Source organism: Pan troglodytes, chromosome 9, assembly GCF_028858775.2.
Source record: "Pan troglodytes isolate AG18354 chromosome 9, NHGRI_mPanTro3-v2.0_pri, whole genome shotgun sequence".
Taxonomy (NCBI): Eukaryota; Metazoa; Chordata; class Mammalia; order Primates; family Hominidae; genus Pan; species Pan troglodytes.
Window position 1 is genome coordinate 63,542,878 of NC_072407.2, and position 22,874 is coordinate 63,565,751.

Consider the following 22,874-nt stretch of genomic DNA (forward strand, 5'->3'; position numbering starts at 1 on the left):
ACCAGCCTGGCCAACATGGCAAAACCCTGTCTCCACTAAAAAAAAAATACAGGCCGGGCGCGGTGGCTCACGCTTGTAATCCCAGCACTTTGGGAGGCCAAGGCGGGCGGATCACCTGAGGTCGGGAGTTTGAGACCAGCCTGACCAACATGGAGAAACCCCGACTCTACTAAAAATGCAAAATTAGCTGGGCATGGTGGCGCATGCCTGTAATCCCAGCTACTTGGGAGGGTGAGGTAGGAGAATTGCTTGAACCTGGAAGGCGGAGGTTGCGGTGAGCTGAGATCACGCCACTGCACTCCAGCCTGGGCAACAAGAGCAAAACTCCATCTCAAAAAAAAAACAAAAAAAAAAAAACAAAAATTAGCCAGGTGTGGTGGCATGTGCCTGTTGTCCCAGCTGCTCGAGAGGCTGAGGCATGAGAATCGCTTGAACCCAGAAGGCAGAGGCTGCAGTGAGCCGAGATCGCACCACTGCACTCCAGCCTGGGTGACAGAATAAGATTCTGTCTCAAAAAAAAAAAAAAAAAAGTAGGGCAGTCAGCAAAAGAAGAGGAAGGGAGAGGGTGTTCTAGCAGGGGAAACAGCACAACTGCAGGCCTGGAGGGGGACAGAGAGGACAACTGCAACCAGCTCCAGTCATGGACTGGACAGAGGGTGATGAAATCCAGCCTGGTTTGAGCTTCCAACCCCACCGCAACAGAAAAGGGACAAGAAACCCCTTCCCAATGGTGTTCCACCAATGTTCAGAGCGGAGGGAAGATGATTCTGCAAGGCAGGCACTTTGTAAAGCACCCACTCTGCGCTGGGCACTGGGGACATGGGACAAGGCAAACTTATCGTGTTCTTGGGGAGAAAAATCTGTGCCAAAATGTGACAAGTATTCCGGAAAGGGAAGCTCAGGGTGCAATGGCAGCACACAAAAGTCTGAGGAAAGCTGTCCCTGGGGCCTTTTTCCCTCTCTGAGGTCATCACAGAAGAAAGGGGGGGGCCCTCCTGCTGGCGGGAGCTGGCAGTGAAGTCTCATCCACCCCTTTGCTGGAGTGATTATGGCAGCAGCCTGAGAAGGAGGGGACCGGGCGAATGAGCGGAGCCTTGGGACTCTCAGAAACGGACAGGCAGTGCCACCAAGGCGGCAGATAAAAGGGTGCCCAGGGAGGCTGATGGAGTCGAACTCTCAGGTGGGCAGGGACCGAGCACCCGCCAGAGCGCCCTAAGGAGCCTCCTAGGGCTGGTGACAGAGGGACAGGTGGTGGGAGCCTGTGGAACGCCGGGGAGTCGGGGCAGGATCTGAGCAGGAACTGGCGGTGGCTGTGGAACACACGTGTGAGCTACAAGCCTGGCCGGGCCGCCCCCGCTGCGCGCCCCCCGGAGGACGTGGCCGCGGGCCAGGCCGCCTGCTGACACAGTGTTCCCTAGCTCCGAGCATCACGCACACACGCGCACGGCCCCACCGCGGCCCGGGGGAAAGCACGTGCGGAGGGCGGCATCCATCGCGAAAGACAGCGGAGGGGCATGCACCCCACCCCCACGCGCGCGCACGCACGGACAGAAAACGAAAAGTGACCCAGAGACCCCGGCTGTTCCAAGGTCCATGAAGTTCGTAGGGCCAAGACCCAGGGAAAACCCCGCGCGGCAGGGGAGGCCAGGCGCTGCCCGGGCAGAGCCACGGGCACGCTGGGGGGTGAGCCAGCCAGTCCGGAGACCAGATGGCACGTCCTGGGCTCCCCTCTCCAGAGGTCCGCGCTCCAGGGCACATTAGGAGTCACCCAACGCCTGGACCTCCGATCTCCCAGGTCCCAGTCTGGACAGCCCCAGCCAGGGGCGCACGATGAGCACCCGCCTAGAGGCACAAGTTGCTGACTCTTTGTGCCGTCCCCGAGCTGTGCCCGCGCTGATAGCACCCCAGAGGAAGCCCCGACACGCGGCTGCCTGCGGCTCCTGAGCGCCCCTCCGCGCCTCTCAACTGCAAGCCGGTAGCGCTCTCCCGGGCGGGGGAGCGGGGAGGAGCTCCGGGCGCTTACCTCTCGGCCGCGAAGTGCCCGGGCGGCTTCCTCCCGGTGTAGCCTCGGGCTGGTGCCCCCGGCAGCAGGAGCGCGACACAGGCGGCCCGAAGGAGCAGTCCGGCCCACATGACCGGCGGCGGCGGGTCCCCCGGGCTGGGCTCGGCTCCTGCGCCGCGCGCGGGAGAGGGGGCTGCCGGCCCTCGCCCCTCCTCCTGGCGCCGTGGGGAGCGAACCAGCGATCCCCGAAATGGCACGCGGAGCTGAGCAGGGGGGCTGGGGACGCCGAGAGGAGGGGCCGAGGGCCGCGAGGGGACGCGGCGGACGATTGTGGGGAGGGTCTCTGGCACCTCGAAGCGAAACACACAAAGGCAACGCCGCCCGCCTGCTGATGCCTCTCCGAGAGGCGCGGAGCCCGGGGCGGGGGCAAAGATCAGGGACCCCTGGGGGCGGGGTTTCGCCCTCGGCCCACACCCCCTGCCCCGGTTTGGGAGTCGGCTTCCTGCGAAGCGCTGACTGAAGGCGTCAGACCGAGGCCCCGGGAGGAAACAGACTTCGGGAACAAGGCTAGCACCAGAGGCTGCGCGCCCCGGGCATGGCCCCTGTCGGTGGGACCCGAGACGCCTTGTTGTCACGAGGTGGGAACCGTGGAAATTCGAACCCACGACGCCAGGTCGCTGTGCCGCTGAGCAGTTCTAGGCCTGCCCCCAGCCTGCCAGAAGGTCTGCACCCTAACGCCGGAGTGCGTTGATCTGTGGGTCCAACCGCTCCCTGGCCGGGGGCCCTAGCCACTTTTGAAGCCCCGGACTCCTCTGGGCACCCAGGGGGCAGATGGCCGGCCTCCCGACTGCTGGTGGCAAGACGAGGAAGCAGCTGGCGCCGTTGGCAGTGGAGAGGCAGCAGCAGATCTGGAAGGCTCCTCTTTGCCCCTTCTGCAGCTGCCCCAGGCCATGGTCAGAGACTGGGGGGCTGCCTAGGGATTTAGGCAAAGAAGGGGTGCGGAAATCAAAATCATCCCGCTGGGAGAAAGCTGAAAGGATAACTGATTTTACCTTCTGCTCCATGCAGTAATCTTTCCCTTAGCCACCCACAATTAGTCAAGATTTTGCTTAAATACTTCCAGGGGTAAGAAACTCACTATCTGTTAAGAAGCAGCCCAATCCAGTTTTGAACCACATTTGTTTTAAAGTGTCTTCACTTCCCGGTTGAACAATCCCTGTTCCTTTGGCCTTCCTGCTACCTCTGCCTTTACTGAGGTGCTTAACATTGGTGGCCACAAATGGACATGGCGTACGAGCGGTGGCCTGGACTCGTGCCTCCTTCCTGCAGACACCATACTTTTACTAATGCACCCTAATATTACCTTTTTGGCAACCCCATGATGTTAATTATGACACATTGAGTTTGCAGTAAAGAAAAACCACAGGTGGCCGGGCGCGGTGGCTCACACCTGTAATCCCAGCACTTTGGGAGGCTGAGGTGGGCGGATCACCTGAGGTCAGGAGTTCCAGACCAGCCTAGCCAATATGGTGACGCCCCATCTCTACTAAAAATACAAAAATTAGCTGGGCATGGTGGCGGGCGCCTGTATTCCCAGCTACTCAGGTTGAGGCAGGAGAATCGCTTGAACCCAGGAGGCAGAGGTTGCAGTGAGCCAGGATTGCACCATTGCACTCCAGCCTGGCGGACAGAGCAAGGCTCCATCTCAAAAAAAAAAAAAAAGAAAGAAAGAAAGCAGGCATTTTTTGTTGTGCTTTTATGTTATTTAAACACAAGCTGCCAAGTGGTCTCCCTACCTGAAGCTGTGTGGCCATATTTTTTTTTTTTTTTTTTTTTTTTTAGATGGAGTCTTTCTCTGTCGCCCAGGCTGGAATGCAGTGGCACGATTTCGGCTCACTGCAACCTCCATCTCCCGGGTTCAAGCAATTCGCCTTCCTCAGCCTCCCGAGTAGCTGGGACTACAGGCGCACATCACCATGCCCAGGTAATTTTTATATTTTTAGTAGGGACGGGGTTTCACCATGTTGACCAGGCTGGTCTTGAACTCCTGACCTCAAATGATCCACCCGCGTCAGCCTCCCAAAGTGCTGGGATTACAGGCATGAGCCACTGCACCCGGCTTGTGGCTACATTTTTGCAGACATTCACCTTGAGGCCGTATCTCACCTTGTTTGTTTTGGCCCATTTTCTTGTCAACATATTCTCAACAAGTAGGAGCCAAAATATTCTGTAACATAAGATGAATGCAACTTCCGTCATATCCATTCTGAGTCCCAAGGACCCTCGGAATCCTAAGGCATCTTTCTCTCTTGCCCCAAACATCTGAAGGTTACACTTTCCCCCTCCACTGCCCCTAAACCACCAATGTCAAATAGGTGCTCTTTTTTCCTGGCCCTAGGGGAGCTACCCAAATTTTCAACAGGCATACACAGAACAAGTGTCCACATGGCTTCCATATTTCATGCCATCTTCTCACACTCCAGCACACCTCAGCTACCTCTGTTCTTAGCTACATTATGGAGCCCCACCTGCTCCACCTCACCCTGTAAAACTCACTCCCTGGCAGAGTTTGCTCCATATTGGCCAATGAGCAGCTGGAATAGCTGAGATGCAACTTTGTGCTTGAAGAAAACCCACATCTACCCTAAGGAATTTAGGATACTTAGTACACAGTAAATTCCTGTTAGTGAATCTCCAAACGTCCAAACTGCCCTTGGCATTTCTTTCATTTCCCCATAAAGTTTCTGTGACCTTATGGCATTCACCTTGCTCCTATCAACATTTGCCCCTTTAGTTTGGTTTTTGTTTTTCTTGTCTTTTTGTTTGACCCTGAGGTTTCTCAGTTTGGACACAGAGTCTCTAACTTACTATTGTTCAAGACTAGTTCGGGCATATCCCTTGATTGCAGTTCCTGTGTTTCTTCCCACTTCTGTGGCTTGTGGTTTCTCAGTAACAAAAGGGACCCTCCACCGAGGGTGGAGGATCCAAGTTGTTGTTGGCTGCAGAATGACAGCCTCTGGCTTGTGATCCCTCCAAATGGTCATGTGATGAGTCAGTGTTTCTATTATTCTCCCAAAGGTCCCTTCGTGCAGAGGCCTGGAGTGATGCTAGTTCATCAGCGCCTACATGGAATGGAGCTGTTCCAGTTGGCTACAGCCACGCTCCAAAGACAACCTTTCACCCCTAGAGAGGTGATTAATGGTGTTTAAGAGGGGATGTGGGAGTATGGCAGCAGAACATCAGTTTCCAAAGTTGGAATTCAATCCCGAGTGAATATACCCATGAGTGTACAAAACAAAAAATCAGCAAAACATAGCAAGGACTCCACAAGCTTCCAAATTCAAGACAAGTCATTGACAACCTTCTTCTCAATAGCAGGTCTCAGCAGCTGCAGGTCAGACCACAAAAGTGCCCCAGAATGATCATCCCACCACATTCTGTCTTTCTGATTATGACACCTTATAGTCAGCGCTCCCATCTAGGATTAAATTTTTAAAATAATCACAATGTGGAGACTGTTGCTTGCCTGCCTCATTAAAGCTGGCCTCTGGCAGCGGGGCAGGCCCTTTCAAATTCAAACTATGACTTCTAGAATTCAAATCACAGTGTTGGGTTTCCAGTTCAAACTGTGGTTTTTGAGAGGCTGATTATTTTTTGTTAAGACCCTTATCCCCCACCCCCAGAACTCTCAGAAGAGTAAGGGGAAAAAAAGGTAATAAAACACAAGGAATTCCTTCAGGGAAGGAAACTTCCTCCAGAAGACCCTCAAACCAGGGATGCTTCTTAGCTCTTTTCCTTTTAAGCTAGAATCTCTCAAAACCACAATTTGAACTTGTAACCACAATTTTCCTGACACTGTATCAAAGGCTGGTCTTAAAGGAGCCACCAATATGCCTAGTATCAACCCTACTCCACCGTGGGGACAGAGCAGCCTTTCTTCCCACCAGATCACTGAGAGAAACGTGGGCCCAGACATTGGCCCACCAAGCTGAAAAGAAGACAGGCTTTGTTTGCCAGACAGAAGAGTGAATCCCATATGTGCCCTACCCCTGCTGTATTCTCAAACCAAAAGCACCAAAGGTTCACTTGATTAGATCAGAGGAAACAAAATGAGGGTCCAAAGGGCATGTGGCAACAAGCAGCTGGGAGGTACATGAGGAGCTACTAGGTGGCCTGGGGGCTAGATGACTGGACACTGCACACAGAGCTGGCTATAAAACCAGGAAAGGCAGTCCAGGCAACCCCCAGGCCCAGCAGGTTACCGACAGAAGCAAGTAAGAATCAAATGGTGTCAAGGACAACCAAAAGACCAGTGAATTTCTAAGCCCATCATCCTTGGGATCCCATCAAACAATCACGTGATGAAGAAGAGGTATAGATGTCTTCACTTTCACTACTTGAAAAGAGCTGTTCTAACAGCAAGGGCAAGTGAATGCAACAACTGCCATAAAAGGGAGGATACTGCCTAAGTTCGCAGTAAATTAGGAATAGTTAACCTGGAGTCCTGGATAGCTGGGCAGGGTGAATAAAAGCAAAAACAAATGTACCTTTCTTCTTATATTCTACTTTATTTGGTAAAACTCAGAAACTAACAATTCACATCCTCCCACCTTCTTCTTTCCGAAGAAGGCAGTTTGCAGAGACAAAAGGGCTGTGGCGTGGGGATCATCCACCATCTCCAGGTTTTACACGCAGGCTACCCATGGCTTGGCAGTCAGGCCTCTAGGCCTGATGCTCTCAGAGGCAATAGAAGAAAAGTAAAAGGAAGGTCTCACTTCACAGACAATGAAACCCTCCTAACCCTCTTCCCCACTACCCACAACTCCCTACACTGCCAATCTAAATAAAAAGAGGACAATGCATGAGTGTGAGATACACATACACACACACACACATACACACACAGACACGCACAGCTTCCTTTCAGCCAAAGAACTGCAAAATCCCTCCCTGGAAGGAGGACAACTGGCAACACCAATCAAGGCTTGGTGGTCTAAGGTGATGGCTGGAATCATGTGAGACTGGTAAAAATCCAGGGAGAAAATGTTTCACCTTCAGCTCATTCCCAAGTCTCTATGAAGCCCGCCCCACTTCCACATAGGGGAACTGTGGCTCTGGGGGCAGCTGGCTTAGGGAAAGGCCTCCCATGGCCAAGAAGACGATGGTGGAGAGGAGGGGAAGGGCAGCAGGGCAAAGCCTTTGGGGAGGGTCAGAAAAGGGGCCCCCTGCCCTTGGCTAATGGATCCGAGTTAGCTCCTCCACAACCTTGATGAGGTCGTCTGCAGTGGCCTCTCGCTTCATACCGCTGCCATCGTCATACTGCAATGAGAAGATGGGCGGGGCTGTGAGGACCAAGAGGGTGCTCTCCCACAGGTGGGGAAGGGAATGCCCCCAGTGAAGGAGGCACAAGACTCCACCATTGTCATGGCAGAGGAAGGACTCACCAGAAACCCACGCCTCCCCCTGGGTGGCACAGGTCAGCAAGGACACCACCTGGTCTATTTCTCCCTCTTCAAGATTCTCCCTCTTCTGCTATCCCCGAGACACCATCTCCAGTGAGCAATATCCCAAACTCCAGAATTGTGGCCATTTCTCCTCCCTACGGGATCCTGACCCTGCCTCCCACCTTTGGGTCTTGCTAAAGATCCCAGATGTGTCTTCACTGCTCAAGGACGGGGTTAACATGGGTAGAGTTACTAGCACAGCATCTGGTACCTAGTGGGTACCCACGAGCCACAACTACAAACATCTCTTTTCCCTCAGACTCCACCTTCCATCTGGTAAGGATTACACAGAGGTCCCCTCGCATCTTGGAACTGAGGAGGAGAGGTGCCCAGAGACAGTCTCCTGGTATGCCCCAACCTGCAGTGGACTTGTCTGGCCCAGGGTTAAACACCACACAGCTCACCTGTAGGTTTGCCACCACCTCCTGCATCTTGGGGCGGCTAATATCCAGGAAACTCTCAATCAAGTCACCGTCAATGAAACCTGTGGCTGGTTCTGTCTTCCGCTCGGTGTGAAAGGATCTCCAGGTGGATGGGTGAGTTAAGGAACATGTGCTTATCAGGAAACACCCTCCTCAGTCATCCCCACCTTTGAATAAGACCACAATCTAAAGCAATCATCAGGATTAGAAAGGAAATAACACTTCCTTTCGCCTTGCTTTTATTTGGACATTTTTGGAATTGAAAAAAATGTAAAAATATGACCTAATCTAATTGGTTCTCAATTGGGGTGATCTTCAAAATAGTTTTTAAAAGTACAGATCAGAGTCTATTAATGTGAAGCCCGTATGTGTATGGAAGTTCTTTAAAAGTGCTCTAGGCAAAGCTGATGCACAAGAACCACCTAAGTCTAGCGTCAAAGCTCCATAGAGGGGTCAGTGTGGTGGTGGCTCATGCCTGTGAACCCAACACTTTGGGAGGTTGAGGCAGGGGGATCGTTTGAGTCCAGAAGTTCAAGACCAAACCTGGGCAACATCATCAACTCCTGTCTCTACAAAAAACAAAATTTTTTTTAATTAGCCAGGTGAGCTGACACGTGCTTACAGTCCCAGCTATTCGGGAGGCTGAGATGGGAGAATCACTTGAGCCCAGGATGTCAAGGCTGCAGTGAGCCATGATCATGTCACTGCACTCTAGCCTGGACAACAGAGCAAGAACCCACCTCCAATTAAAACAAAAAAAGAAGAAGAATAAAAGCAGCAGCTCCGTTGATGAATAAACTGAGACTCAGTGAGACAAGGCTGCCAAAAGTCTTGTTAGCAAAAAACCAATAAACCAGCCCATCAGCCCCCCTTGGCTAGAGCAGGGCCAGAGTCACAGACAGGAGCTCCTCCCACCTCCAGGGGGGCGGGGAGGGCCCTTTATATCTCCTGTACTACACAAACTTCCAATAGCACTTGGATTCTGGGGGTCCCAGGGTGGCAGATTCTTTCAGTGTTTTCCGCTTCTTCACCTTTCCCTTTCTTCTGGTAGTCTCTCTAGTCTCAGACACTGTTGCCCTCAACCAAATCCCTGAAAGGATGTGCTCCTGTGTTGTGATCTAAATTCACATTTGGCCTGCTACACCGAGAGGGCCAGAGGCGGACACAGTTCAGGAATATAAATGTACATTTCCAAGATGGACCAGCGGAAGCTAGGTGATAAGTACTTTGGGAGTCAATATACTGTTCTACTGTGTATGTTTGAAATTTTCCACATGAAAAAGTCAAAAACAAAACAAAACTAAAAACCTGTTCTGTACAGGAACCTAATCAAGACATGTAGTAGCTTCCGGGTAATGTGACTCCGTGTGCCACATATAACGGGATGTGCTTCCCAGCAAGGGGATGGCTCTGGGAAGGATATAAGGAGTGCTCGATCTTCCCCACACTTTTGATGACTTTATTGAGTCGATTCTGCATGTCCAGCAGGAGGTTGTACCAGCTCTCTGACAGTGAGGTCACCAGCCCTGAAGAAGTGAAGGAGGCAGTGAGCTGCAGAGAGCTCAACCCCACAGCATGTATCCTCTACGTAAAGGGCAGCCCAGGTGAGCAGCTCAGGGAGGGCTAATGTGCTGCAGCCTCCTCTAGTAAACACCTAGGTCTTGTACAGTTGCTCTCCCCAGTCCCTCAGAATGCTGGTATCAGGAAGGAGGCCTGTGTGGGGGTGTGCCCCACAGGGGTGACCTTACCTATCATGCCGTTGACCGTGCCGAAGAGCACCGAGCCTTGTGTGGGGGTGGAAGTCTCACCCAGATTCTGCATTACCAGAGAGCCGTGGCAAAAGACATTGACAAACTCGCCCAGGTGGAAAAGACCAACCTCCTGGAGGTGCTGCCGCTCCTCGTCAGTGGTGGCAGCGCTGAAAGGCGGTGAGAAAGTCACTTTCTGAACCTCCTGTTTCCACCACAGGCCCTGAGACAGGACCACGTGCAGTGGTCACGGTGCTCAATTTCCCTGGGGAGCTGACATACTCCACAGTAGGGGAGCCAGTCTAAAGAGGTGGATTTCTGTCACCTTTTATTCTCTGACGAGGAAAGTTCTATCTCTGTAAACAGGAGCACCTGAACCTGACACAGAACCCAATGCTTGCATCCACCAGAGACCAAGGAACTCCCAGCCCTCCCCACCACTCCCAGAGCTGGCCACTACTCACCTATCCTTTTGACACACAAACAAGTTAAAGGCATTTTCAGCCCCCAGAAAATTGTCATCATCCAAGATTTCCACAGCACTCATCCAGTTGGGATTAAAGTCTCGAGCAATCTTAAAACAGACAAGGTGAAAGAAGAAAGCATAATCAGCAGTTTGCATGGAATCCAGTTCTGGGACTTGTGTTTCCTTTATTCAGGAGCAAGGCCCCACCCTGCAGAAGATATAGCATGGTGTTCAACAAGTGTCACCCTAGAGGGATTCTCCCCGACCTCTCTGCCAACGCAGCCCATTTGGTTGCCAACTGCCCAGAGATGGAGCCTAGTCAGAGTTCGAGTTGGGAGTCTCTAAAAATACTTAATCAGGGCCAGGCACAGTGGCTCACGCCTGTAATCCCAGCACTTTGGGAGGCCGTGGCGGGCCGATTATGAGGTCAGGAGATCGAGACCATCCTGGCTAACAAGGTGAAACCCCGTCTCTACTAAAAATACAAAAAATTAGCCAGGCGTGTTGGCAGGTGCCTGTAGTCCCAGCTACTCGCAGTCCCAGTTACTTGGGAGACTGAGGCAGGAGAATGGCGTGAACCTGGGGGGCAGAGCTTGCAGTAAGCCGAGATCGCACCACTGCACTCCAGCCTGGGCGACAGAGCCAGACTGCGTCTCAAAAAAAAAAAAAAAAAAAACTTAATCAATGTAGAATGTCTGCTCCGGGGAAAACATTTCTGCCCCTAATACTGGGCTGGCTTATCCTTCCCCACCAGAGACACTTGCAGGGGCCGTGGCTCAAGCAAGAAGTCTGCTCGCATCCCCCCACCAGCATCACCTCTTCAAAGTTTCCTTCCATGGGCTTGTAGGCGAGCAGCAGCACTGAGCGCATAAGGTCGCCCACCAGGATGAAGTCGCCCTTGGTCTTCAGGTAGAGGGCCATGATGTTGTTGTAGTGGTTGCACTCAGTGCGCAGCTCCTTCTCTGTTGTCCACTCATAGAGCCGCACCTGGGAAGGGCATTGTCTCTCTCAGCCAAAGGGGCCAGAGCTCTCTCAGAATGACTCCCCCCAACTCTTCGACCCTTCATCTGCAGCACTACTTCTCAAAGTGCAAGGCGGGACAGGAAACGGTTTTATGAGGCACTGGGGTGAACATTTATTATTTCACTATTACATATTTATGAAATATGAAAACACAATGAACACACCAAACCAGGAATACAAAACTTCCCAAGTTTTCCTTTACATAAAAAAATGAGTCCACGTAAAGGAAACAGTAATGTGGGTAGTCGGGCTTGGTGGCGCACACCTGTAATCCCAGCTACTCAGGAGGTTGAGGCACAAGAATTGCATGAACCCAGGAGACAGAGGTTGCAGTGAGCTGAGCTGAGATCATGCCACTGCATCCCAGCCTAGGCGACACAGCGAGACTCTGTCTCAAAAAAAAGAAAGAAAGAAAAGTCCAACAGAAACACTGACAAATAACTAAAGGAACCTGAAGAACTTGATTCTACAGCCACCCTCTACCACCCCGCAAGAGGGAAAAAGAAACTGTGCAGCCGGCCGCGGTGGCTCACGCCTGTAATCCCAGCACTTTGGGAGGCCGAGACGGGCGGATCATGAGGTCAGGAGATCGAGACCATCCTGGCTAACACAGTGAAACCCCGTCTCTACTAAAAATACAAAAATAAAATTAGCCAAGCATGGTGGCGGGCACCTGTAGTCCCAGCTACTCGGCAGGCTGAGGCAGGAGAATGGTGCGAATCCGGGAGGCGGAGCTTGCAGTGAGCCAAGATCGGGCCACTGCACTCCAGCCTGGGGGACAGAGCGAGACTCCGCCTAAAAAAAAAAAAAGGAAAAAAAAAGAAACTGCTTTTTTCTGTCTCCACAGCAGTGCTTCTTCAATTACAACCACATCTCCAAAAGAATGAAAATGCTTTATCATCAGTAGACAAATGGAGAGCTACTTGGCACGGCCCAGTGCTAAAGAAGACAGACTCAACCCATCTGAACTGACAAGCCTTCCCTGGCAGATCCTTCAGGATCCAGATAATCCCCATGGCCTCTGCACATCTAGAAACTCCTGGGCAGAACATATTAATCAAACCACAATTTCTCAAGATTTGTCCAAAGAACCCTAGCTACACAGGAATATATTCCAAGAATCATTTGTAATAATTACAATGGTTGGCGGGGCGCAGTGGCTTACGCCTGTAATCCCAGCATTTTGGGAGGCCAAGGCAGGCGGATCACGAGGTCAGGAGATCGAGACCATCCTGGCCAACGTGGTGAAACCCCATCTCTACTAAAAATATAAAAATCAGCTGGGCATTGTGACGTGTGCCTGTAATCCCAGCTACTCGGGAGGCTGAGGCAGGAGAATCTCTTCAACCAGGGAGTCGGAGGTTGCAGTGAGCCAAGACTGCGCCATTGCACTCCAGCGTGGCGACAGAGTGAGACTCCATCTCATAAATAAACACATACATACATACTATGGTTACCACACCTCTATCACAGGGTAAAAGGTACCTCCAGAGTGCCCCGTCTTCAGGTAAGCCCACCTTGCTGGGCCTCCACACCTCCAACAGAAAGAGTGAAGCGGGGGGCCTCAGAGCTCCACATGTTCCTGCCAACACCTGCCACCACTCTCTCTCCACGCTCTCAACCTCCCCATCGCCTTGGAGAGAGTCAAGACTAAAGCCAGACACCACCAGAAGGCCAAGACTCCCATTCTCTTCCCAAAAGGCTGTAGACTTCCACTGTCCAATATGGTAGTCACTAGCCACACATGGCTATGAAACACTTGAAATGTGCCTAGTCCATGTTGAGATGTGTTCTGACTATAAAATACACACCAGATTTTGAATTATTAGTATGAAAAACTGTAAAATATCTTAATAAGCATTTTTATACTGATTACATGTGGAAATGCTAATATTTTAGATATTGGGTTAAATAAAATACCTTATTCATTTCACCTGCTTCTTTTTGCGTTTGTTAATGCGGCTACTAGAAAATTCAGAATGACATACATCGCTCATATAATATTTCTATTGGCTGGCAACAGAATAGATATGTCCTCACCTGACCTCAAATGCCACCCTCCACCCTCCTGATCCCTGTGCCCACTCACTGCACCCTCTGGAACACAGTCATTAACCATGGACAGCCACTTCTCTGGGCAAACCCTTCACTTCATTCTAACTCATATCCATGGCTCTTTCCTAAGGGCCTTGTGGCCCTCTTAACTTGTCTGTTTTCTCTTCCACTGTCCCTCATAGCACTGGAACAGGAGGTAGCACAGTCTCCCAAGCTCCTCGTCTGCTCTTTCAGACTTGTCACTCCCTCCCCTGAAACACCACAGTTTTAAGGCTCACACCACCAGACCACACAACCACCATCACCCACTAAAGCAGTCACCTGAATCCCCACCCCACCCATCACTCTCTCCCACACAACCTCCTATAAGTCTTGATGACTATAATATTCACAGAGAAGGTCCTTCTAATACCCTCACCTCTTAGCTTTTCTGACCCCTTCTTTCCCACTTACTTTGTCCATTCTTATGACCACCTCTTAAACCCTGGCATTACAAGTAACTGCACTCTTCCTGAATCTCGTGTCCTCCGCTCTGCCTCTTCTCAGATGCTCATAGTCCACCACCATAATCACATAATAACTGTCTTGCAGATTCCAACGCCCTGACCCCTCTCCCCTTTCTCATGCTCACCTAACAAAACTCGACTTGTATTAAATTTTCATCTTCCACTCCAGGTAAGGAAAACCAACCAACAGGATGACTGTTCTTTTAAATTCAAGACTACTAACTGAAAGGGGGTTCCTAAACCTCTCAGAAATAATGCATTTTCCTACTCCACTCACTCTTCTGGTCCTAAAACAATGAATTCATCCCTTTTCCACTCTACTCAAATTGCCAATACCTCCTTCCCATCTTCTCTCTCAGCAATTTCACAGAGAACAGAGACACAGCCAAAAGGGCATTTCCATGAACTTCCACATCTGTTCCCTTCTCTGTCACTCGGTTTGAGATCCCACCTCCTTTTGCCTGGCCAAGAACAATGGCTAGAGCAATTGTTCTAACATCAGTCCCATCAGCATAGAAGACATGCAGCAGTGTTTCCCAGCTTGAAAAATTAAAAACAGAAAATTCTTATCCTGAAATTTCACTGTCCACATCACTCTGTCCTTTACTGCAAAACTCCTTGAGGGGTTTTCTGTACCAGCTTCCTTTCCTCCTACTCTCCGTTGAGGCGACTGCAATCAGGTTTCTAGCCCCACCACTCAACCAAGAGCTCTGATCAAGTTTACCACTGACTTCCATGTTACTAATCTTTATGTTACCTGACCTGCCAGCAACACTTGGAGTTTACCAATTCCCCCCTGCTTCAGGATAACTTTTTCTCCATGGCTTCCAGAACACTATTCTCTCGGTTCTCCTCCTACTTCACAAGTCACCCTTTGTTTGGCTGGATCTTCACCCTATCTCTGAAATGCTGGACAGCTCTAGGGCTATCTTCAGATCCTGTCTCTATGGGCTCTCAGCAGATGGGTGGTCTTAGGTGATGTCATCCAGACTTTCAGCTTTAACTGCCATGCTAGTATCTCCAGTGTACCTCTTCCCTGGATTCCATACCTCTCTCATTGTTATCTAGTGAACATCTCCACTTAGATAACCACTGAAACTGAGTATATCCAGAACCTCTGGTTTCCACTCCAAACCTGCTGCACTATCTTTCCCATCAGTAAATGGCAAAGCCAAAACCCCTGACCCTTTATTCCTCTGCCTCTCATATCTCATCTTCAATCTATCACCAAAGTCCTTCAATCCTACCCTCATAACATAAGCAGAATGTGACTACTCTTATTCATCTCCTCCATCACCACCTGGTCCCAGCAACCACCGACTGCATCCAGATTACTACAAGAGCCTCCCCTAACTGACCTCTTCTACCGCTGCTTCTACCCCTGCTCCCCTACAGCCTTTCCAGAGAAGCAACATGATCTTTTGAAAATACAAGTTCAATCATGTTCAAACCCTTGCTCAAACCCTCCAGAGGTTGCCATCACGCTCTGAATAAAACCCTGATATGGCCTACCAGGCTCTGCACGTTCTGGCCCCTGGCTGTCCATTGGACTCATCTCTCACCAGAACACCAGCTCAGTCCCCACAGACACCAGGCCCGCCCACTCTCACCTATGACCTACCACCCCTTGCACTTGTCTTCCCCAAGCACAGGTAGGGTTCTTACCTCCCTTCATTTTGGAATCTGCTCAAATGCCACTGTGTATCCACAAGACCCTCCCGACCATGTGATATGAAACAGCAAACCCCACTTCCCACATTCATCCTGGCATTCCTCCAGTCCTGCACCCCTTTTACTTCTCACCATTTCACGTACTATGTACTTTATTTGCTCATAAACTCCAAAAGGGCAGCTCATTGTCCATTTTGTTTGCTGCTATCTCCCTACTCCAAAACATCAGGTTGTCCATTTTCGATATACAAAATTTTTGTCAACTATACCTCAATAAAGATGGAAAAAAACTTTTTAGCAAGGGAGGAGGTAGGGTCATGGCATAAGCAGTGGAATATTTCAAAGGACTAGCTTTCAGGAATGCACTCAGGATATTCTGATTTGGCTCATTTTCTTTTGGCATGGAACATCCTACGTGCAGGGACCATAGGTCTCACTCGTTTCTCAAGTCCCACAGCACTCAGGATCTGAAACACATGGGGGTTCACGTAACCTAGTCTAATGCGTGGTTCAACCTCAGTTTCCGAGATTCTCAACTCAGAGCTCTATCCTCCACACCCGCTTTGTTCTCCTTCAGATCTGACACACACGCGGCCCCAGACAACCTAAGAGAGACACATTCTGCAGACAATGATGGGCAGCCTAAAGTAAGTACCAAGTGGTCCAGGCCTCACCGTGCTATTGATGCTGGCTAACAGCTTCCCGTTAAATTCCACCATAGAGTACACGGCCCCTTTCACTTCCTTTTCAGCCACAGTCTGTAGTTTTCCTGGGGGTGGAAAAAATATGTTTGAGTCTCTATGAGCCCATACTTTACCTCATCAAAAGAATCCTCTGGTTGCCCCTGTGGTACTAATTCTTGCCCCCCAAAACCACTCATCTAAAAAAACAACACAGACTCAGTATCTACTGGAGTTAACAACCACGTAAAGTATGAGCCCCAAGATAATGTGCAGAGAAATCCAGTTGGTATCTAGGATCTGCCCCCTCGCCCTGAAACTCTAGATCTCTCTCTCAAGATGGAAACCAAATCCCATTTCAGCTATCTGATCTGAGATTTCCGGGCTGATAGTCTTTAGAGCCATCTTGGGTGGGTGTAACGAGAAAAGATATTAAAATATAAACACAGAGCTGAAGCTGGAAAGAGCACCTAAATGCCTGAGCAACCAAGTGGAAAACAAACCTAAGATTCTGAATTTTTATACCTGTTGTCACTAGATTCCCTTACCCATCGTTCACTTCTCCCACCCCTCCCTTTTGTTCTTTTGGCCTTTCAAAGAGTAGCAAAGAAAGAAATGTAAGCTAAATTTTACTGTGTACTGTTCACATGCTCCAAAATTCAATCAAATAAAGAAGAGAATAGCTCTTTACAGCAATGAACCCAACTTCTTCTACTGCTTAACTGAGGCTCTCTGAAACCTCACAATGGCCTGCTGACTTTCTCAGCATTTCACATCCCTCAGAAACTGGAGACTGCGCCCACTTACCATCCGAATACTGAAAGACCACAATGCGACCCTGCTTGGGCTCTGCCTCTTCAGGATACACCATTGCTGTGCCCACAATGAAGTAAGTGTTGGGGTCTTTGCCCAGCTTGCAGGAAACCAGACTGAGGGCATATTCATTCTGCAGAAACTGGTGGGCATGAAGCACTAGAGAGTAGAGAGATGACTACGTGATGACAGGTTACCCGTATCTGCACGCACACATAACCCCGTATTTCTGAGGCCTGTGGCTTAGGCAGTGACAAAGCGTGTACCACCTGCTGTCCCTGTCTCATCAGATTATCCATCCCCCATCAGCCTAAGCTAAGGAGAGGATGCCCAGCCCTCCAAACTCACTGCCATCTCACAGAGTTCCCACCCCTCCTTTCTGCTCCTCCTAGGGTAGTCTGCCACATCTGTCAGGCTTTGCAGGTACCAGAGCCCAGAACAGCCTGGATTAGGGAGGGCGTAGATAAAAATTATCGAAAGAGCTCATGTGCACCTTCAAAGGTGTGTTGGTCAATGATAAGTAGGTTGTGCACCTCCACCTCTTCTCCAAAGGAGGTCTCATGAGGAGCAGTGCTGCTGGAGAACAGCTTGCTGGAGCTGACACTGCTGGACAGAGCCTGCAAACAGAGAGAATGCACATCATCCTTCTCAAACACAGAAGAAGTGCTGAGACATTATTGTGAAGGGACCCGTCAGATCGGGACACAAAGGCTGCAGCTAGCCAAGAACTCTGATGGCTGGCAGCTCAAGGAGCCTGAGGAGAGTGTTTCAGAGGAGGCATGTAGTTGAAACATCAATCCCAAACAGTAAAAATCTAAGGGTCATTAAAGACAAAACAGTGATGCTTCAAGTCAATCAAGCACAGCTAAAAAGGAACTCAGGTGACCTAATAAAGGGACAGACTCCACTACCCTCAATGGGAAGAGGAGGGGGGCACTTCAAATAAAAACAGAAGCCATGAAGACTTCAACTCTGGACTACGGAGGGAGGTCCTGTCGCAGATATGTGGAAACATGAAAGGCAGAGAATACATGGAAGAAAATGACCAGCTGGTATCACCACTGAGCCTAGTACGTGTAGCTCCAGACTGTTATCTGCCTCATTCTGCAGATAAGAAAACTGAAGTTTAGGCTTTCCCAAGGTCACACAGCTAGCAATAAACCCGGAAGCCAGGCCAGGCACAGTGGCTCACGCTTGTAATTCCAGCACTTCGGGAGGCCGAGGCAGGCGGATCACAAGGTCAAGAGTTCGAGACCAGGCTGGCCAACACAGTGAAACCCCATCTGTACTAAAAATACAAAAATTAGCCGGGCATGGTGGCACGCGCCTGTAATCCCAACTACTCAGGAGGCTGGGCCAGGAGAATCGCTTGAACCTGGGAGGTAGAGGTTGCAGTGAGCCGAGATCGTGCCACTGCACTCCAGCCTGGACGACAGGGTGAGACTCCGTCTCAATAAAATAAAATAAAATAAAATAAAATAAAATAAACCCAGTAGGCACTTTTGAAAAGCTGGTTTCTGTCTTAAAAAAAAAAAAAAACAAACAAACCTGGAAGCCCGTTCTGTCGGACTCCAAACCCCATGTTCCTCCTCTATTCGACCACTCTACAAAGGACCCAAACTGATGGTGACAGATGCTGCAAGGCCACCAAGTAGGAACTGTTTTTTAAAAATAAACTTTTATAGAAGCCAGCTATGCTCACCTGTTGCCTACAGCTGCTTTCAGGCTACGATGGCAAAGTTGAACAGTCAGTGGTAACTGAGACCACACTGCCTGCAAAGCCGAAAGCCTTCACTACCTGGCCTGTACAGAAAGCTTGCTGGCCCCTGCTCTAAGGTCATCTTTCTTTGTCCACTGCCCTTACCTGGGTGCTAGCGCTGGGCCTCAAGGCTGTCGTGCCCCCACTCGTGTCTTGGACTTCAATGCGGCTGGAGAGGACCCCGAAACACTGGGACACTTCCTGGTAGCAGATCTTCCTGCAGAACAAGTACAGAACAACAGTGTCACTTAGAAAGTCAGAAGCACCCTACACCAACCCCCACTTCCCACTCTCCCACCCTGGGCCTCACCTTGGAGACTCATAGAGGGGAACTGTGCGAATGTGCAGCTTCTGGATCTCATCGATGGTGCCAATGGTGAGGGTGCTATTGTTGGCCAGCGCCAGGCTGGAAAGAAGGGTCTGGGTTTAGACTGAGGAGACTCAAGGAAGGCAAAGATTCTATGAGGCAACTCCACAGAGGAAGAAAAACAAGGCAGGATTACACCAGCTTTGACTCCATGCTAAACATCACCTGGAGAGACAGACAATTCTGATTCCTGGTCCCATCCACAAGATACTCTTATTTCATTGGTCTGGGTGAGCCTAGGCTGAGATTTTTAACAGCTTTCCATTTAATGATAATGTGCAACCAGTTAAAAAAATCAATGCTCCAGGAATGTGACTTTCAAACTACTGCCTGTGTCAGAGTCGGCTGGAGGGCTTGTCAAAACAGTCTGCTGGGCCCCCTCCCAGAGTTTCTGATTCTGTGAGTCAGGGTGGGGCTTGAGCATCTGCATTTCTTTCTTTTCTTTCCTCTCTCTCTCTCTTTTTTTTTTTTTGAGACAGAGTCTCAGCTCTGTTATTCAGGCTGGAGTGCAGCGGTGAAATCTAAGCTCACTGCAACCTCCACCTCCCAGTTTCTTTTTTTTTAAGACAGTTTTTTTTTCTTGTCACCAGGCTGGAGCGCAATGGTGGGATCTTGGCTCACTAAAAACTCTGCCTCCTGGGTTCAAGTGATTCTCCTGCCTCAGCCTCCTGAGTAGCTGGGATTACAGGTGCCTGCCACCACACCCGGCTAACTTTTGTATTTTTACTAGAGATGGGGTTTCGCCATGTCGGCCAGACTGGTCTCGAGCTCCTGACCTCCGGTGATCCACCCACCTCAGCCTCCCAAAGAGCTAGGATTACAGGCATGAGCCACTGCACCCAGCAACCTTCCAATTTCAAGGGAATCTCCTGCCTCAGCCTCCCAAGTAGCTGGGATTACAGGCACACACCACCATACCTGGCTAATTTTTGTATTTTTAGTAGAGACAAGGTTTCACCATGTTGGCCAGGCTGGTCTCAAACTCCTGACTTCAAATGATCCTCCTGCCTCGGCCTCCCAAAGTGCCGGGATTACAGGTGTGAGCCACCATGCCCAGCCAGAGAATCTGCATTTCTAACAAGTTCCCAAGTAATGCTGTAGCTGCTGGTTGGGGACACCCTTTGAGAATTCCTGCTCTAGAGGGACACAAAATGATCTCTAAATTAGGGATTATGAAACAATCATCTGAATCACCTGATAAGTTTTCTGAAAATACAGATTCCAGAGCTCAACCTCAGACCCACTGAGGATTCCAAAAATCCTGTAGTTTTAAAAAACTTCCCAAGTGTTTCTATTGGGTAGCCAGTTTTGAGAACCTCTGCACTATACTTCCCATCTCAGTTATGATTTTGACACCGGAAAAAGGCTTTGAGGTAAGGGTTTGAGGAAAACATCATGACCCCCTCAATCAATAGCTCTCATTAAATAAGGAAAAAGAGACTCACCTGTCAGGATAGCCATCTGAATTGAGGGGACACATGTAGTTCACTTCCTTGAGGTTGACATTTGAGAAGACCAATTTGTGGTTGCTGCTATAGATGACAGTGGGGCGGTCAGAACAAGCAAAGACGTTGGTGGTAGAAAGAGAACGAAAAGTCCTCAATACGGTGGGCTGGGTGCCCAAAGTCACCTTCTTACGGTCGCTCAACAGACCTACAGAGAGAATGACATCAGGAGAAAGGAAGAAAGAAAACAGGACAAAAAGCTGGCCTGTGAAAGTTCAAAAGCAGAACCCTGGGACTAAGAATTCTGTGTAATTCTAATACTCTATTTTTGAAAGAGTCCCTCACTCAAAATACTACTCTCACCTGTCTCAATGTTGAGCCCAAAGTAGAAAAGCGCTCCATCTCCCAAGGCACAAAGGAGGTAATGGCTACTCTCAAAGGTGGTCATCAGGATGGAGCGAGGAATGATCTCTGTGAGAAAGGGGGACATTATGTTCTTGTTCCACATTTTGACTCTGTCCCAACCCAGGTCCCTAAATGACACATACCTCCACCCAGCATCTCCTTGTGCAGTAGTTCAAAAGAGGGCAACTTCAAGATACGAGCCGAGATGTCCGTCCAGAGGCCAATGGCACAAAGAGGGGACAGTCCATTGCTGTCTCCTAATGGGGTGATGTCCAAGCAAGCCACTTCATGTTCCATCTCTGTGTGGCTGAACAAAGAAGAATATGGCAGAGGAAGGAATCCAAGGATCAAAGAAGTCCTAGAGAAAAGAGGAGGAAAGCGAGCAGACAGAAAAACACACACACCTGATCTGCCGGAGCTCCTGAGGATGGATCTGCAGATAGTAGAGGGCCCTGCCCACAGCCACCACCACCTGGCTGCTATTGCAGGAGGCCACACTGATGTTCTTGGCCTGAGGCTCCTTCCATTCACTGACCAGAGCTTTGGGTTCTTGAGAGACCAACCTCACCGATGCTGAAGTGATCTAGATAAACAGCAGATGAACAAATGTCTCCAAGCATCTGCCAGGGTCCACACAGGAGTGGAAAGGTGGTAAATGCAGCCCTAATAGAGCCCTACGAATAAGCTACATGAGGCTTCTATGTCTTATTCCCCAAAGTCCTGCTAATGATTACAATAGATGTCATTTTTGCATGAATGCCTGAAGGAGGCCAGCTTAAAAGTAGCTTACAGCTTACAAACCTACAGCTGGTGGGGAAAAGGCCTATTTCATTCTAATTGAGACTTACTTGGGTAATACAAACTGCATCCTGTGGGAAGATATGAATAGAGTAAGACCCTGTGACCACCAGTTTTTTGGCTTTTCTTTTTTTTTTTTTGAGACAGAGTCTCTCTCTGTTGCCCAGGCTGGAGTGCAGTGGTGCAATCTCAGCTCACCACAACCTCCGCCTCCCAGGTTCAAGCCATTCTCCTGCCTCAGCCTCCCAAGTAGCTGCGATTACAGGCGCATGCCACCATGCCTGGCTAACTTTTGTATTTTGAGTAGAGACGGGGTTTCACCATGTTGGCCAGGCTGATCTTGAACTCCTGACCTCATGATCCACCTGCCTCGGCCTCCCAAAGTGCTGGGATTACAGGCGTGAGCCACCATGCTGACTGTGACCACCAGTCTTAGCAGTTTTTCTCAACCCCCAAATCAGACCTCTAAAATATCTAAGTTCTTTACTGTGTATGAGCCATTTAAATTATTTAAAGTTCCTTAGTAAAGATTACAAAATTATATAGAAATATATTGTATAAATTTATCACTGAAATAAAACAGGAAGTACGTTGGTGACACTGTTATCTATTCATTCATCTTACCTAGCACAATTGAGTTTATATATAAGGATGAAAGCTCTTTAATAATAAATAGGTGAGCTGGTGCCAGTCTTCAGGCCAATAGTTAGATAACACTGACAAAGCAATGACTCAGTATCTGGGCACGTCCCACACTTGGTCTGCAAACTGACAGAACTTTCCCTCCGGTTTTACCAATCTACCACTGCCAGGTGGCTAAAAGGAAAACCAGGTGGATAAAAAGACAGAGACAGTTCATTAATCCTTAGGCACTCCAGTGCCCTACCCACCAAAGGCAAGACAGACTCTGGCCACAGAGTGAAGAACAGCTCAGAAGGTAAGGAGAGAGTGCTAAAAGCTGAAGGATGTCAGGGTCACTCCAAACTTCAAAAAATTGCTGAGGGGTGGAAGGGTGTCAGAAATGAGGCTCTCGTGGATAACAATATGCCAGAAGGCTATCTGCCCCCGTATTGCAGATAGATTGAAAGTAAGGATCAGAATAGGGTAAGCTTCGGTTATAATTAATATGTGGAAAGGGCTGCCAAGAGTCATATTGGATGGTAGCATCATGATTTTTTCTTTTTTTGTGCATTTTGGTATTTTCTAATTT

The 22,874-nt window shown here is 49.6% G+C and overlaps 2 protein-coding genes across 5 annotated transcripts in view; both read right to left on the bottom strand.

Moving 5' to 3' along the window:
• The window catches only part of VWCE (von Willebrand factor C and EGF domains), a 38,105-nt gene extending 35,699 nt beyond the window's left edge, over nucleotides 1-2,406 (bottom strand). For 2 of the 4 annotated variants that reach the window (XM_024347186.3, XM_024347187.3), the window contains exon 1: nucleotides 2,024-2,251. In XM_024347186.3, the coding sequence (XP_024202954.1) occupies nucleotides 2,024-2,133 (110 nt within the window). In that variant the 5' untranslated portion in view covers nucleotides 2,134-2,251. Of the gene's footprint in view, nucleotides 1-2,023 lie in introns of all 4 variants that reach the window. The other 2 variants (XM_016920996.4, XM_024347188.2) reach the window with 2 other exon arrangements.
• A 4,144-nt stretch (nucleotides 2,407-6,550) lies between these two features.
• DDB1 (damage specific DNA binding protein 1) overlaps nucleotides 6,551-22,874 on the bottom strand; it is a 33,466-nt gene continuing 17,142 nt past the window's right edge. The window contains exons 13-27 of the mRNA XM_016920993.3: nucleotides 21,271-21,449; nucleotides 21,010-21,173; nucleotides 20,825-20,932; nucleotides 20,462-20,669; nucleotides 18,960-19,055; nucleotides 18,755-18,866; nucleotides 17,384-17,507; nucleotides 16,885-17,049; nucleotides 16,072-16,166; nucleotides 10,959-11,129; nucleotides 10,141-10,250; nucleotides 9,677-9,846; nucleotides 9,352-9,454; nucleotides 7,911-8,034; nucleotides 6,551-7,321 (exon numbers count right to left, since the gene is read on the bottom strand). Of these exons, the coding sequence (XP_016776482.1) occupies nucleotides 7,238-7,321; nucleotides 7,911-8,034; nucleotides 9,352-9,454; nucleotides 9,677-9,846; nucleotides 10,141-10,250; nucleotides 10,959-11,129; nucleotides 16,072-16,166; nucleotides 16,885-17,049; nucleotides 17,384-17,507; nucleotides 18,755-18,866; nucleotides 18,960-19,055; nucleotides 20,462-20,669; nucleotides 20,825-20,932; nucleotides 21,010-21,173; nucleotides 21,271-21,449 (2,013 nt within the window). The 3' untranslated portion in view covers nucleotides 6,551-7,237. The remainder of the gene's footprint in view (nucleotides 7,322-7,910; nucleotides 8,035-9,351; nucleotides 9,455-9,676; nucleotides 9,847-10,140; nucleotides 10,251-10,958; nucleotides 11,130-16,071; nucleotides 16,167-16,884; nucleotides 17,050-17,383; nucleotides 17,508-18,754; nucleotides 18,867-18,959; nucleotides 19,056-20,461; nucleotides 20,670-20,824; nucleotides 20,933-21,009; nucleotides 21,174-21,270; nucleotides 21,450-22,874) is intronic.